General features: G+C 46.8%; 1 protein-coding gene across 1 annotated transcript in view; it reads right to left on the minus strand.

Annotated features, from left to right (window-relative positions):
• Positions 1–26: 26 nt before the first annotated feature.
• LOC104625659 (ena/VASP-like protein) overlaps positions 27–15,665 on the minus strand; it is a gene marked incomplete at its 3' end in the record, with an annotated part of 65,883 nt that continues 50,244 nt past the window's right edge. The window contains exons 3-6 of the mRNA XM_010293346.1: positions 8,377–8,440; positions 4,182–4,243; positions 2,045–2,905; positions 27–64 (exon numbers count right to left, since the gene is read on the minus strand). Coding sequence (XP_010291648.1) covers positions 27–64; positions 2,045–2,905; positions 4,182–4,243; positions 8,377–8,440 — 1,025 coding nt within the window. The remainder of the gene's footprint in view (positions 65–2,044; positions 2,906–4,181; positions 4,244–8,376; positions 8,441–15,665) is intronic.

Here is a 15,665-nt window from a genome sequence, read left to right on the forward strand (position 1 = left end):
GGCCCCCCGGACGAAGCAGGGATCACAGCAGCGCCACTGGGATGGCCAGGTGGAAGTGCGGGGCCTGAAACGCAGAGAAGGAGAATTAGACGTGAAGCGCAGTCTCCTCCAGCCCACGCGCCAGGTCACGTTCCCGTTGCCAAGGCTGTGACCTGACTGCGTGATGAGCGAGCAGCGCAAGGAAGCACCAAGCATGCAGAAGAATGGGAAACGGTGGTTGCATCGATGGTCAAGTCAGCTACCGTTGTGTCCTCCTGCCAGACCCTGTCACTGAAAAACTAGCCCTCTCCCTCCCCCCGGCTGGGCTAGTGTTTTATTCTGTCCCAAAATCAAAACACAGAGAACGCTTCCCAGTTTACAAGTGCCACCTTCTTCTGCTCCTCTCGTAGCTTTCCACATGGAGATAATACGCTGTATCAGCCAACTCCGTGGACTTAGTGAACATCAGCTTTTCACCGCAGTTGTGAGCTGCAGCGACATGTCCTCCTTTCCGCTGAACGCAGAGCGCGTGGTCGCAGCCGGTCTTGCAAAATAACAGGGCAGAGTCCAGCTCCAAGCACCCCCCGGCTGAGCAAAGCTCCCCAAAGCTCAGCCTGTTGGAGGGACTGATGGTGGGCAGCTCTGTGGCATTCTGCCTGTCTGTAGTGGGTCAGCTGAACGAACCCGCCTCGCTGAGGGTACCTCCCCACGATACACCCTCTCAGGCTGCTCGTGATGTATAATCACCAGTTCGGTTGTTCAGTAAGTGTTACTTTGAAAGACAGACGGGTTTTGACTGAGGAATGTTTGGAAACTGTATTTAACATTAGCAGCCTGGTTTTCTTCTTATCTAGGTTTTCTTACAATACTGCTTTATTCCTGTGGTTACTTCTGCCATTATTTCACACTCCCGATTCCATTCTTAAAATGAACCATAGCTGCTATTAGAAATACTTTAAACGTTTCAAGTCCTCTTTGGTTCACGAACATAATAGCTAGTAATTCATTGTGGGTACAGTTAATTGTAATTGCAAAACTACACCCACCTAATTAGAGGCCAGCCTGAGGCAAAAATTGAACTGAGTCAAAATAATGGACTGATGTGAGTTTAAAATAACTTTATTGAACTAAGTGGATTTCAAGGACTTATATCAGCTGAAGGACTGAGCCTCCAGCGGTTGCTGTAATATTTCTAGGAGAAAGTAGAAGGAAACATTTCGGCTTTTTTCCTTTTCTAGGCGCATCATTTAAGCATTATGTGTGGTTATGAACAGGAATGGATCCAAGTCACAAAACGTATGATCTGCATTGCAAACAGGCATTACTCGTAACTGTTCTGACTCCGCAGGCCTTAGATGAGCACTAGAAATCAAGACCATACGCAAAGTGGCAGACCCAAGCTCTTGATCTGCCTGCAATGAAAAAAGGTTTGCTGGAATAGTTATAGTGACAAGCCTTCAACTATAAATGCAGTTTAGATCAGGAAGAGTTTTTAGAATGAAATAAATTACACAAGCACAGGTAACTATACTATATAGTTACCCAGATAACTATAACAAAATCTATGTTATATCTTTTGCTGGTAACAGAAATACCACTTCAGAAAAAGAGTAACAATCACAACCTCTACCAATATGGCTACACAGACAAGAAGTCTATTGCAGACCTGGCCTCCAGCTTCAGAAGAGCCCTTCCACTATAGATGGACCAGCTGAATATAGTTTTTGTACGAAGCTCACTGCCAAATGCAATTTGACTCTGCTGAATGATAAAAATCTCCTTCTGGGCTAATACAGTAAGAACATGCATTGCAACCCAGCTACAGGGCCTTGGTCCTGTAATTCTTGCTTTTTGCCTTGCTTTTAGCTTGGAAGGTCCCTGGACCAGTCCTGAGTGATTTCGATACTCTTCGATACCTTGGTTTCAGAAAGCAGGTAGAGCAGGAGTAGCCTTGGGTCTCTCGAGCCCTTTTTCTACCGGTCACGGGCAGTGCCAAGTGGGCTTTTGAAAGAGCTGAAAGCTCAGGCTTTCTACAGGTCACAACTCATTCAAAATCAGTACTTACTCAAGTGGGCAATGGCTGATGAAGTCATGTAAGGAGGGGTCCTCCTGGGCATAGTCACCTCAGAGACAGCAGCGTAAGGGGGAGGCAATGGAAGACAGTGTGACATGGGCTGATACCACTGCTGTGGAGGACGAGATGATGGATGGGAGGATGGGGAGGGAGCCTGGCCAAAGGAGCTGGGGGAGCTGGTGATGGTGGGCAGCAGGGAGGAGGGTGCAGCTCCTAGGTGTGGAAAGGACCTGTCCACGCTTTTCACCTGGGTCCCAGAGGGGCCTAAAGCAATTTGTTCTTCAGGATGGCCATTCAGAGGTACGTTTGCCGAGGTCTCCTGGCCTGCTTTATCTGTGGGTCCCCTGACCCTGTCAGGCAGGACAGGAATCACGGGCAGGATGGTGGGACCACGCGGCTGCAGGACATCACCCCTCTGCAGAGGTGGTCCATTTGCGGTGGGGGAAGCAGAAGACCGAGGAGAGCACGAAAGAGAAGAGCGCCTGAGAGGCTGGCGAGAAGCGAAGGGCATGTGGGAAGGATGGGGAGGTGGTGGAGACAGCGAGGTTTGCCTGATGCCTGGCGTTACGGTGCTGTGGTTTGGGCAGGCTGGAGGGGAGGAACCTGGGGCCGTCGGCAGCTCGGAGGCCGAGTGCCTGTGCAGGAGCCGCGGGGGCTCTCTGGCTCCCTGCCGGGGTCTGGAAGAGGAGTGACTAGTGGGCCCAGGGCCAGCGGGTGCCACAGAGACAGCGCGGGCGTGAGGTGGTGGCGGGGGCACAGCGCCAGTGGCGGGAGCACCGCAGTTACTGCAGGCGGGAGGAGGAGACTGGAGCTGAGAGCGGGGAGAGCACACGCTTATCGGAAGGGTGGAAACTAAAAGGACAGAAAAGACAAATGAAAAGAGTAAGATGGGTACACGGCAAGGAACGAAACCAAGGCAAAGCAGAATGGAGAAAAAGGAACCGTGAAGTAAACGCAAACAGAAACTCAAAACAAAGAGGAGATGGTGCAGGCACCGGCTTGGGGGTTTCCAACCCTCGGCAGAACCGGCGGGCTCCGCGGAGCAGGACCCTGGCAGCACAGGGGGGCTGTGTGCTCCAGTGCTCGTGGGGCTCCGGAGTCCCGTGTGAATCTGGGTCAGGATCGCGAGCATCACCCATGCACCAGGGGCAGCTGCAAAGGGACACGCTGAACACAGCGGTGGCCACTTCGTAGCCAGGGAGGGGACAGCCAGAAGCCCCTGGCAGCCACGTCCCACTCCTTGCGGACGCCAAGGCAGGATTTTGGCTGTGTTCCCTATGCGGAACAGCACACAGTAACCTCTGCTGAAACGGGAGTCCAACAACTGCTGTCACTGACTGTGGTATGTGTGTATGTCTGAGCTGGTTTCAAGTCAAAAACTAGGAAGTTGTAACAGCTGGGGAAAAGCATTTCACTTATGTAGCCAAATTAACTGAAAAAACTTACCCAAAACAAAAGCCCAAACACAAGATGGCCATCTTCGCTGGCTTGCTCTGCCTTCTTTCAGAGAGGCAAAGCCATACTTTGTGGTTATAAGCTATTCCTGTCACCTCTTCTCGCAGCTTAGTGCAACTTAATATGCTATAGCAGATTTTTGTAAGCTCATTAAATATACATTTTTTTTTCCATTAAGCTCACTGAAGAATCCTGACTTCATGGCCACAAAAACCCCATCAATGAGCATTTAGAGCTATATTTTCCTCTGCGTTGCGGTTTGCTTTGTGCTGCAGAGTGATGGGGAGCGCCTGACCTGGCACATCCAGCACGTCCACCCTTTCATGCTGACATCCCCTGGAAAAGCAGAGTCAATCTTTGCTACCTGCTTTCCTCATGGGTGTGGAAGAAGCATGGCCAGGCCCCCTCGGTATGCCTAAAACCCCCCTCAGCTGTACAAGTTTTGCCAAGTGCAAAACCTGCCTAGCTACACCTGCACGCCCCGGACCTGAGCCTCTGCGAAACAGCACAGCCAGGCCCAAACGCATGTAAGTCCCTGGCTGAAAATGCTCTAAAAGCAAATCAGAACTATACCCGTTTTTAGCAGTCTAGCTCTTGTATAGCACCACACAAAACCTGACTACAGCTAGAGGAGAGAAGCAGGGCGAGACTATCTGCTTGGTTTGATACGTGCCTGTGGTAGAGGTTCTTCTTTCCAAAGATTCCTGGCGCTGTTGCTGTTGCTCCATCACTTGTCTAAAATAGCAATGAAAAAACCCTCGGTCATTATGTATTCTTTATAATTTTGAGTAAAAGCTTTACACATGGAGAAGCACTCAAGCTGTATGTCTCGGGTGGTGTGAGCCAGTCCCTCACGGAAATGCTGTTCCTGTGGGAGGGAGGTGGGTTTGATTTCACTCGCCCTGGCCGCAGCGGTGCCATTGCACGCGTTGGGCAAGCGCAGCCAGGACATCGCCCCGCACCTGCCGGACACTGTGGCGGCTGGTTGATCCATTTAACTCCTCAACAGGCTCTGCAGGAGGCACGGTCAGTGCCCCCGGTCCAGGAGAACGCAGCAACCATGCGTGTGGTTAACCTGGAGCGGATGAGCATTGCCAGGGAAGAGTAAGGAGGGTCTCGCATAAAATAACACAGTCCTGAGTCTTTACGGATCGGGAGCCCAAAGGACTTGTAGGACTTAAAATGAAAATATAAAGAAGCCTGATCTGCGCTCAGGTGGTGGCTGTACAACACCTGTTTTGCCCAGCTGCACAGCCAAGCCCTTTGCTGGCACTGACAGCCTGCCACTTCGCGTGCCGGCGCAGCCACGCGTGTGCCGGCCAGCGTGGCCACGGGGACCACGACCACCGGCTCTCCTCCACAAATGCAGATCGCGATGCTGCTTTTTTGGCACCTTGCCCCACCCAGGAGCTGCTACCTCCCGTGCTACCCAGGCCTGGCGTCCCGCCGGGAAACGCACTGCCAAGCCGTGTCCCAGGCTCTGCTTCCCGGAGCCGCGCCGTTCCCAGGCTCCGTCAGCAGAGGTCTGCTCTCGCACGCCCCAGCGCTGCTGCGGAAGGAGCCGTCACCCTTGCACGAACCCGCCCCGGCACTCCTCTTCTTGTTAAAAAGCCCGAGAGCTGAAAACTAGGATATTTGCCGGGCTTTTCACCATGCGGGTGGATATGGGCTAAAGATTTCAACAATACTAAAACACGACTCTGCAATTACCTTACTGGAGCACTTGGTAATAGGGTTTGTTACAATTTTCTTCCGTGAATTCTACACCAAGTTTGCCTTGAATTTGTTACACGTATGTTTTAATTGCATAGAGATTTCTTTTTTCTGTAACAACTGTACTTCACGGTAAGGCAAGCTTAACTCCAGGCAACACTTCTATTTTGACTCCTTATGTAGTATTTTAGAGAGATCTCCTTGATGATACATTTTTACTTGTACTTTTCTGAGCCTGCAATTTTAAATAATTCTATCTTCTTACGTATAAATAAAGCTTTTTTAGAAAAAAGTCCAGAAAAATAAAGTTACATTATGTAAGGAAAAAAGAATGCCTTAATTTGTAAAACAAATTTCCCATATTTAAAGTCTCATTCAATAGATGGGACAGGAAAATCCACAATTATAATTATTTGCTGTGGAGGGATCAATCCTAAACTGGTTTTATGTTCAGGTCATGCAATCCATTGAACACTGGTAATTTCTGGAAAACTGTTATAGGCAGCTGAGACAATTATTATATGTGCAAAGGGGAAACAGTTTTGAGGAACAGCCTGAGTTGGCTGATTCAACTAGTTTCATTTAAGCTACGACCCTTTAAACCAAATAAATAGAAATCTTTACTTCAGTACATACCCCGGCTCTGACTTGATAGTTATGGGCTGAGCACATATACAACAGCATCTATTGCACTGCTAAAATTTCAATTGTAAACACATGTACTTAGAATTTCCTAAGCATACCATCCTCTACCTTCGGTTGGCATTTATGAGCAAAATTTGATGATGAACAACAACTTGACATACATTTTCTTCGTTAAACCTAGGGGAAATTCTAGGTTTATCTGGAGGACAGACTTGGAAAACTCCAGCCTGGCAGACCAGGAAAGAAATATGGGTAAGAAAGACGTCTCCAAGTCATTAGAGCTGTGGCAGAGCAGATACGGGTGCGAGGTGCTCCCCAAAATAGGGGTCAGCCACCACCATTTAAAGTCATTGGGGTTCATGCCAGTCCTGTCTGCCCTTGGGCAGATGTGGTTTATATGTGCCAAATGCACCTTCCCACCCGTGCTAAAAGGAGAAGTTCTTACACTATTAGAAAGTAAAATTTATTCCAGTGGAACTAAATAAAGCCAGAGATTGGCTCAAGGCTGCTTAAGGAGTATGCAAGGAGTAAAGTACAAGAGGGGACAAATTACACTCTAACTTAAAAACATAGTCTTTCAACATTTGTTGTAAAGGTCTCTAAAAAACCTTTTAAACAGCCAAATTTGCAGGGTAGTTACCATAGCTTCATTTCCTTGCCTGCTTAGAAGATGTTTAAAAAAAGCTAGGCCTAAAATTAGGTCTGCTCTATGCTTAAAGAATGCATCAGCATAATTAAAGCTGAAAATCCTCTAGTGCAGATGCAGTAATATCTAAGTGCATCTACTGGCATAGATTATTCCAGTCCAGTGGAGCAAAAGAAGCTTTCCCAGAACCATGTGCCCTGTAGCAGTCAAATAATACCTACCCAAAAGGCTTTTACTGTCTCTAAACAAAAAACAATAAATAAAATATTGTTTTTCCCTAATGTAGTTACGCTGCTTACACTTTAAATGTATGGACCAGACACCTAAATCTGAGGTCTGAGTTACATATGGTCCGAAGGATCAGTGATTTCCGCTGGTTAAATGAAGAGCGGGATGAGGTCCTTCAGCGGGGGGGTGGGGACAGGCGGCACCCCCGCCTCGGGGCAGCAGCTCCCCTCGGACCCAGTCGGAACGGTGGCCCTGGAGCATCAATGCAAATGATATATCGCAACACTTCACCTCTGCTGCTGCAGGAGCGCGTGACATTAAACCACCCAGCGCACAGGGCCAGGGCAGTCCCTGGACCCTGCAAGGAGGGACCCTGCCTGCTTACAGGCTGCACCTACGAAGAAAGGCAGAGCCCACCGAGCGCCTGTCACATCGGACCAACAGCCGACATCTTTGGTGCTGAACTGCCCCTGCAGGTCTGGCTCCACTAAAATCCTTACAAAGCTATTTATTATCTGAACCAAACACTGGGGCAAGCCCTCTGGAGGGCTACCTGCACCGGCTGATCCTCCTCTCTTTACAGGAGCAAAGGCAGACACCTCATTTAAGCAAAGCCAGGCACCAAACCTGGGGCAGCGACGGGTCCTGCCGGTTTCTGTCCTCCAGCGCACTCCTGATGGAGCGAGGCTCACCACCTTACACGTGTCATGGCAGAATATTCTCAGGTGTTTCTCGTACAGTAGCAGAAACGCACTTGCAGTGAGCAGGAATATGGGGAACAGAGGTGCTTTTTTTGTGTGCCCAAGGATACACTTCAACAGGGAAGCACAAGCCTGGCTAAGCAGAGCTGCTGGCGGGGCCACCACCGATGCCGGGCAGACAGATCACAGCTCTGAAAGCACGGACTACCGGTCAGACTAGAAGACTTTGTCCAGAACGGGACGGGTATGTCCTATACTTAGCGAAGGAAGCTGAAGATGCTGCCGCTACAGGGATTTCTACTGCTGCTACAGGAACCTGGGCTACATCAGCAGGTTATGAGATGGGCCTCATAATTTCATTATGGAGACAGGAATCTAATGCCAGACACTCCTGCCCACCTCACCTTTGATGTCAAGACCACTCCTAGCAGCTAGAGAAAAGGCCATGTGCAATAATGGCACTAAGTCTGACATATGTGTAAAAGTGAAGGGTATGACTTCACACTTTCATTTATTATCCCGGAGTAGAGCAAAACATTCGTAAAAGGAATGGCATACAATATAGGAAGTAGCCATACACAAAATGGGCCTAAGCTATTACTGAGAGTGTATATGGTCCATCAGATGCTCCCTGGGCCATATGACCGTCAGCTGCCAGCAGGTGATCCAGAACAGGGTAAGGTTAGGCTTGCTTAATGCGCTCGAGAAACACATACTCTACAAACTGCTTTTAAACATGTTTTGTCTTTAATTCTGAACATTGCTTGCCTTGGAGCAAAGAGTTTACCTAGAGCTTCAGTTCACCCTTTAAAAGTCATTACAGAATCATTAGCGGTAACTACAGAAAACTCAGAATCAGCTTAAAACAGGTACAAGCGAAAAGACACATTCATCCGAGTTACAAACTACAACTCTACCATAACTGATTAACTCACCTTCTCTGAGCTTCCATCTCATCCGGAGATGGCCCATTCTGGACCTGGCGCTGGGCAGCTGGACCTACAGAAAAAATGAGAGAATGCTATTATGAAAGCAAACGTGGCTGTCTTTTTCAAAAAACAGTGCCACTCACATTAACTGATTCTCCATCTCACTATGAGTAAAAAACCTCAATTATTATTATATTCTCTTTGTCTTTTTTTTTTTTTTAAATTATTTTTTTTCCTATTGGACAAATCATTGTCTCCTATAAATTTTTAGTCCCACTGGGAAATCCAATGGCTAAATGTGTGAGCGGATTTGTCCAGAAACTTGGCATTGGTAGCTGTAGACTACATACTAATCCCTTGGTGTTGGTGAAGACCCGTAGTGTTGCCAGAGATGCCCTGTGGAAGAACAGTCCATCACACTGGGATGCATTTCTAGCTTCTATAGGGTTCAGATCTAGCTTCCCTGGATTATTCTGTGCTTGCACAGTAATTCAGTCACAGTGCTGAGTTTGTGAGCATACATGCTAGCTGGTGCTGCTCTGATGCTGAGGTGGCATCAAGAGGCTACCTGATGGAAGGTGCAAGGAGATGCAAAATTAAACAAGCCTTTCACAAAGGTGGCTTTTCTTTTTACAACGCTGTTGGCCTGCTTCTGCAGGATCCACATCAAGCTGAGAGTTCACTGGTATTCACCAACAAAACCCAGCTACACACGTCACCATTTAAGTCACAACTCCTCTCTTGACTCTGATCATTTAATAGCTGTTCTTGGACATTTAATCAAGCACACTGACGCTACATGCCATTTTCAGAAGGAAACAATTATTCTGAAAATAAAAATAATTGGTGGTAACATAAGCTACAGTGGCTTGCATCTGGTGGAAGGAGGATGTTGCAATGATTTGACAAGGTGGGTTTCAACTGGGACTAAACAGATGGGAGTTAATTAAAGGCAACAGCAATTTTCCTGATAAACAGCACTGAGAAATAGATCAGTTATATGCAGGAAATTACTATGTCTAACCTGTTTTTTTTCATTTTCAAATGTAAAATTTCATCCTTTTAAAAGTTATCCAACAAGAGCAAATCAGAATTAAACAGTTACAAACCACAAATTGTTAAGGATATTTCTCTCCATTTTCTTTGTATGTTTCTGCCAGGCAGAATGCCATCCAAAAACGAATTTAGAAAGTATGACTATGTGAAAGATGGCAGAAATGCATTGCAGTCAGAAAGTCCAGAGCGTTGACTGATCCTGATAAAATGATGCATGTTTTTGGAATGTGTTTAAGGAGTAACATTTGCAGAAAGGGAACACAGCACTTTCTAAAAATTGTGTCCTTGTATTCCAGTTTTGGGTATCCCAAAAATGAAGCCAGTGACAACCACTGAGTCAAAAGTTCTGACATTTAAAAATATCTTAGGTCTGGGTATGAAGTGAAGACAGTTCACTTCTTTAGTGTCTCACGACTGACAACTTAATGTTGTTTGTCACAGGCCTTTGCAAACTATTTAGACAGAAACGCCGTATTTTGTAAAGATCACAGAAAACAATGAACGGTGGGGGAGAGGGTGGTTTTTTTGGAAGCAAGCCTCAGGAAAAACTTAGCAGGTATTTGGGAAGCACAGAGCAGGCGGCTCACATGTAAGGAGGATGCCATGTTACTGCGTGAATCCTCGTACTGCGCATCTTCACCACTGAAGTGAAAGAAGGCCAGAGCTATCCCTGAGCAGCAGTTACAGAGTGAACTTAAACTTCTTCTGAGAACAGTAGAAAGACAGGTGAGGTCCCATCCCCAACCTGCGAAATTGGACCAGACTTCCCACAATTAGCAGGGTCACCGGTTTGGACCCTGGCTCTGGTGTGTGCAGGTAGCACCCACGTTCTGCACACACACACATACCTGTGAGATGATACTTCAGTAAGCAGACTTCTGGGTGAAAGACTTTCAAGGCTTAAGTCAGTTACACCTCCCTCACCGGGTAACAAACTCCACAATGACAAGCCTTAGCCATGCTCTTCGCTGCATATGATTTCATCACAAGAAAACTTCCCTTGTGTAAAGACTCAGTGCATCATACAGAAGCCAGCACTCTGCTTGGAAAGAGGACTAAAAGTAGGCTCCAACATGAACAAGGAAGACCAGAGGATGAGGCAGCAGAAACAACAATTCTTCCCCAGCAATAAATCATGTCAAAGTATATAGGAGACTCTAATGATGCCACCTTAATCTGGTACTTTGGCATTAATCTTTTCTTGGGGCCAAATGCCCAGAAAAATCATAAAATCATAGACTCATAGAATAGTTTGGGTTGGAAGGGACAATTAAAGGCCATCTAGTCGTCCCCCCGCCGCTGTGAGCAGGGACATCTTCAACTAGAGCAGGTTTCTCAGAGACCCGTCCAACCTGACCTGGAATGTTTCCAGAGATGGGGCGTCTTCTACCTCTCTGGGCAACCTGTGCCGTTGTTTCACCACCCTCATGGTGAAAAACTTCTTCCTCTTATCTAGCTGAAATCTGCCCTCTTTTAGTTAAAAACCATCTCCCCTTGTCCTATCGCTACAGCCTCTGCTAAAATGTCTGTCCCCATCTTTCTCATAAGTCCCCTGTAGTGTGGCCAGTTTGACTAATACTAGACATGCAGAAGGAATCAAAGACCAGACTATCAACACCACACAAAAAACCCCCAGTCCTTTTTCCTGTGGGCACTGTTATGAACTGGCTATGTAGGTTTAAAACCAAACAAATCCAACCAAATCAACAACCCTTTTAAGGCAACTTTACATAACACATCTGGAACTTGGGGTTGCTTTTTATCATCTGGAGCTTTCTGAAGCTGATCTTGCATAGCAGGCAGGTAAATGAAAGAGCATATGAACCTGCAAACAAGTCCATCTCAGTTTTCAGCACAAAGGAGTCTTAGTAAATTCAATGAGTTTACTTACATTTTCCGATGTGTATGTGTATGCTTGCAGGTTTAAAATCACACTTGAAACTAAATACACTGCTTTTGGTTGCAATACATGGTTACAAAATGAACACTGGCATTAAAAAAATTGTCTGTGGTACAACAAATACCTGATGTACTCCCAGGGCAGACCACAAGTCTATTCAGACAATGTTACTGGAAAATTTTTCCCTCACCTCACTGAAAAATTTCATTTCGCTCCCTTATTCAGAGATTAACTCCATGCATTACGAGTCTTTTTTTTTTTTTTTTTTTTTTTGTATTAAGAATCCCGGATGATTGTTTCAGTTGGCAGCATTTTATTCTTCTTATTATTTGGTCATAGTGTGAAATGTCCTTAAAATGAAACACATAAAGCTCCTAATTATGTTCTGAAATTGTCAATATCTTCATAGTTTCTATAGAAATACTCTCCTCCTTTGGCAGACAAAAACAAGAGAAAAAATATCAGAAGGAAAAAAGCTACTTCGGACCTGACTCAGTAAATAATAGACATTCAAAAACTCTCTGCGTAAGTGGTGACAAATTTGCAGGTATTTTTATTTGCGCATTAATTTAAAAAGCCAGACAACTTTTCCGATGCACAGGGTACACGACTGCATGGCCACCAAATGCCTTAATTCTCTCTCTGATACCTTGAGACACATAACAGTGTTTTCTGAGTAATGACTAATTCCTCTTTTACTTTTTCTCTTTCTTTAGCATTAATCTTCTCTTGGGGCCAAATGCCGAGAAAAATCACAGAATCATAGAATAGTTTGGGTTGGCAAAGACCTTTAAAGGCCATCTAGTCCCACCCACCTGCAATGAGCAGGGACATCTTCAACTAAAGCAGGTTGAAAGAAAAAAAGACTTTCCTCTTTTTCTTACTCTAAGGTTTAGATTTCTTACGTAAATGAACACACTGCAGCAAAACATCATTCATTTATTTAAATCTTTTCCAGACTAATTTTTCTTCTATTTTACTAGTGACCAGTAGTGAGACATTAAAGAAGTGGACTTCATACCCAATCCTAAGACATTTTTAATGTCCTCTTCTGCACATTAGTTTTGTTTAGCACAATTTTCTTCTCAAAGTGCTTTAGAAGTGAAGTACCTGACAAAGCTGGGAGACGAAAAAAGGCAAGCATGAACAGAAGAGGAGGATGAAGCTGTAGTAGATAGCTTGTCCTCTCTCCTGTGTAAAACAAACAGCAGTGGAGTAAAAGCTGGTAAGAGAATGCAACCTACACCAGCTCCAGGGGTCAAGCACAGCCTGTGGGAACAGGGATACTTGTTTTGTCTTCCTGCAGAGGCTTGTATTGATTGGAAGTGGCTGGAAAAGAGTTTGAGGAAAATTGGATGTGGAGTCTTCCTGGGGTAACAGGGTGTTCAGGGCAGTCACACCTTTTGCTGCCAGTGGGGTTACAGCTCGTCTTGCCACCAGTGGGGAAACACACTGGTTTTGTTTGGCACTGTTTGTTGTTTCGCTTGAGTTATTCACAACCATAAGAAATATATCCTTCTGGCATCCTGCTTGTGATCTTATTCAAACCAGTCATTATTCTAATACGAAACCTTAATTGCAAACCCTAAAGAAAAATGTTAGATTCACGCTGTTTTGGCAACCAAGATTTTGCCTGAGGGTGGCAAATGCACTTAAAAGTCCAACCCAAGGTTTCAGGTCTGTTCATTGCCAGAAACAGAAAGCCTGCTAGATTTCCCTTGCCTCCCAATCCAGCCAGACCCAGGCGCATCACCATCTGATGTGAAGCCTGCATACAACTTCAGTCTCCATAATGGTGGAGCTCCTTGCTTCTCTCATCCTTGAGCTTACTTTTAGCGTGCTCAGCCAAAGCTCATACAGACACTGAAGGCAGGGATTATTTTTACACTTGGCTCCATATGTGCTCTACAGTGCACATACAGCAGACACCGGTTTGACTAAGGGTTTTTTAAATTCAAGTGGATTTCTAGGTTTAACTATTCTCCGCATTTTTAGATATTTCTCAGACTTGAGCAGACATGAACAGTAAGTGCTCTTGGTGATGGCATCCTCATTCAAACATGCTTCTCAAGTTGCCTTGTGAGCTGCCTCCGACCCTGCCAACCTTTGGGAACAGCCTCACAAGAGAAGAACGCTTCTCGGCACAGGCACCAGGAGAGAGGGTTTTGCTCCTGACCCATTCACAGCTTCACAGCTGCGATCTGCATTTTTAGCAACTAATTAACGCAGGAGATACGCCGTGAATGTCTGTGTTTCCTCGCTTCGTTGCATTGTAATAATTAACTGCGTTTTTATATAAGCATCTCATTCAGCTCAAGGCAGATTTTGGGAGCACACGGACGTTTTCTGTGTTTGCTTCTCCTCCTGCTCAGCCGCCCCAGCACCGTTCTGCCCTTGCGTGGCTGTCCCTGGGGACAGCGATGGGGAACTCCTGGCACAGGGCACTGCTTCACGGTGGGTGTGATGGTTTCCGTATGCTGGTGGCTGCTCCTGCACCACTGCTACTGCTCGGACATGTCCACGTCCAGACCCATGGCCAGCCATAAAACAGGACCAAAGTTTTCACGGAGGGAAAACCCATGCTCCTGCTTCCACTCTGGCACAGCTGCAGTGAGAAGGCACAAGGAAGCAAGACCACTCTCATCATTTCTCTCCCGCTGAGGCAGCCCCAAGCAGCATTTCTTTTTCCTCTTTTACTTATGCTACAGCTGCAAGCACCACTGACTGCATGCACTCAAGAAAGTGGCAAAATTAGGACCATTTCCCTGAGCAACCAGGATTTTGTGCTTCTTCAATATAGAAGCAGCACAGAAGGTCCAATCTAACCTTACAGATCTCTCATTCATTATACACACTGGAAGCAGCCCCCAGGTGGGGTTTCTGCAACCCCTATAGCCTCCAATGGTGCTTATGGACCAGTGTAATGAATATGGTGGGCTAAGGAAAGGGTCCGAAGTAAGAAATGAATAACATATATCTGGGCTTTAAATTCATGAGATGATTGAAAATTTTTGTTCTGCATATGAACATGATTTTGTGTGAAAAAAACCACAGCAGACTATGGGAGGAAAAGAGGTTGAGAGACAGACAGACAGCCCTCCCTCATTGCTTGATGGTTTCAGCATGTATTTGGATTGCAGGAGACTCAGGTTCAGGCACCGGGTCTGACTTGTCATTTAGAACCTGGGAATGTGACATAAACACTTGCTTATCCTGACCAGAACAGAATAAATCATTCCAGATTACAAGTTCTTGCAAAGCTTTTCTTTCCCACAGAAGTATCTTTTAAATAAACTGGTGTTTTCTAACAGAAAAAGAAAAATCACAGAATCACAGAATCATTAAGGTTGGAAAAGACCTTTAAGATCATCAAGTCCAACCATAAACCCCACACCATCATGTCCACTCAACCATGTCCTGAAGTGCCACATCCACAGGTTTTTTGAACACTTCCAGAGATGGTGACTCCACCACCTCCCTGGGCAGCCTGTTCCAATGCCTGACCACTCTCTCGGTGAAGAAATTGTTCCTAATATCCAATCTAAACCTCCCCTGGCGCAACTTGAGGCCATTCCCTCACATCCTATCACTAGTTACTTGGGAGAAGAGGCCAACACCCACCTCACCATAACCCCCTTTCAGGTAGCTGTAGAGAGCGATAAGGTCTCCCCTCAGCCTCCTCTTCTCCAGACTAAACAACCCCAGTTCCCTCAGCTGCTCCTCATAAGACTTGTGCTCCAGACCCCTCACCAGCTTCGCTGCCCTTCTCTGGACACGCTCCAGCACCTCAATGTCCTTCTTGTAGTGAGGGGCCCAAAACTGAACACAGGATTCGAGGTGCGGCCTCACCAGTGCCGAGTACAGGGGCACGATCACTTCCCTACTCAACATCACTTGTCAAAATATCAGTTGTCAAAAGCATTTCTGACAAAGGCTCATCCCAGCATCCCCGTTCAGGTACAGCCTGGGCTGCCGTTCCCCATGCCAGGACACAGGGGAGGGAGTCCTGGCCGGGCTGCTGCCAGCTCCCGGGGCCAACCTGCAAGCCCACGCCGGGACTCGGCGGGACGGTGCGTTTCGCTGTCTCCCCCATAACCTCTCCCCATCCCTCCACACAGCTGGGGGGGCTCCTTGCTCCCGGCTGCGCTGCTGCCCGATGCCCCCGGAGCGACACGCAGGCGGACCAGCCCTGCGATGCGGCTGTGAAACCAGGTGGGGTCCGGCCCCGCTCTGGCGGAGGGGGGAAGTTATCCGCGTCCCCTCACGCCGCCGCTTCCCCCCGCTCACAGCCTGGCTGGCGTTTCAGCCCTCTTGCCGTGGTTGAGCAATCACTACGCCG

Source organism: Phaethon lepturus, unplaced genomic scaffold (assembly GCF_000687285.1).
Source record: "Phaethon lepturus isolate BGI_N335 unplaced genomic scaffold, ASM68728v1 scaffold34928, whole genome shotgun sequence".
Lineage (NCBI taxonomy): Eukaryota > Metazoa > Chordata > Aves > Phaethontiformes > Phaethontidae > Phaethon > Phaethon lepturus.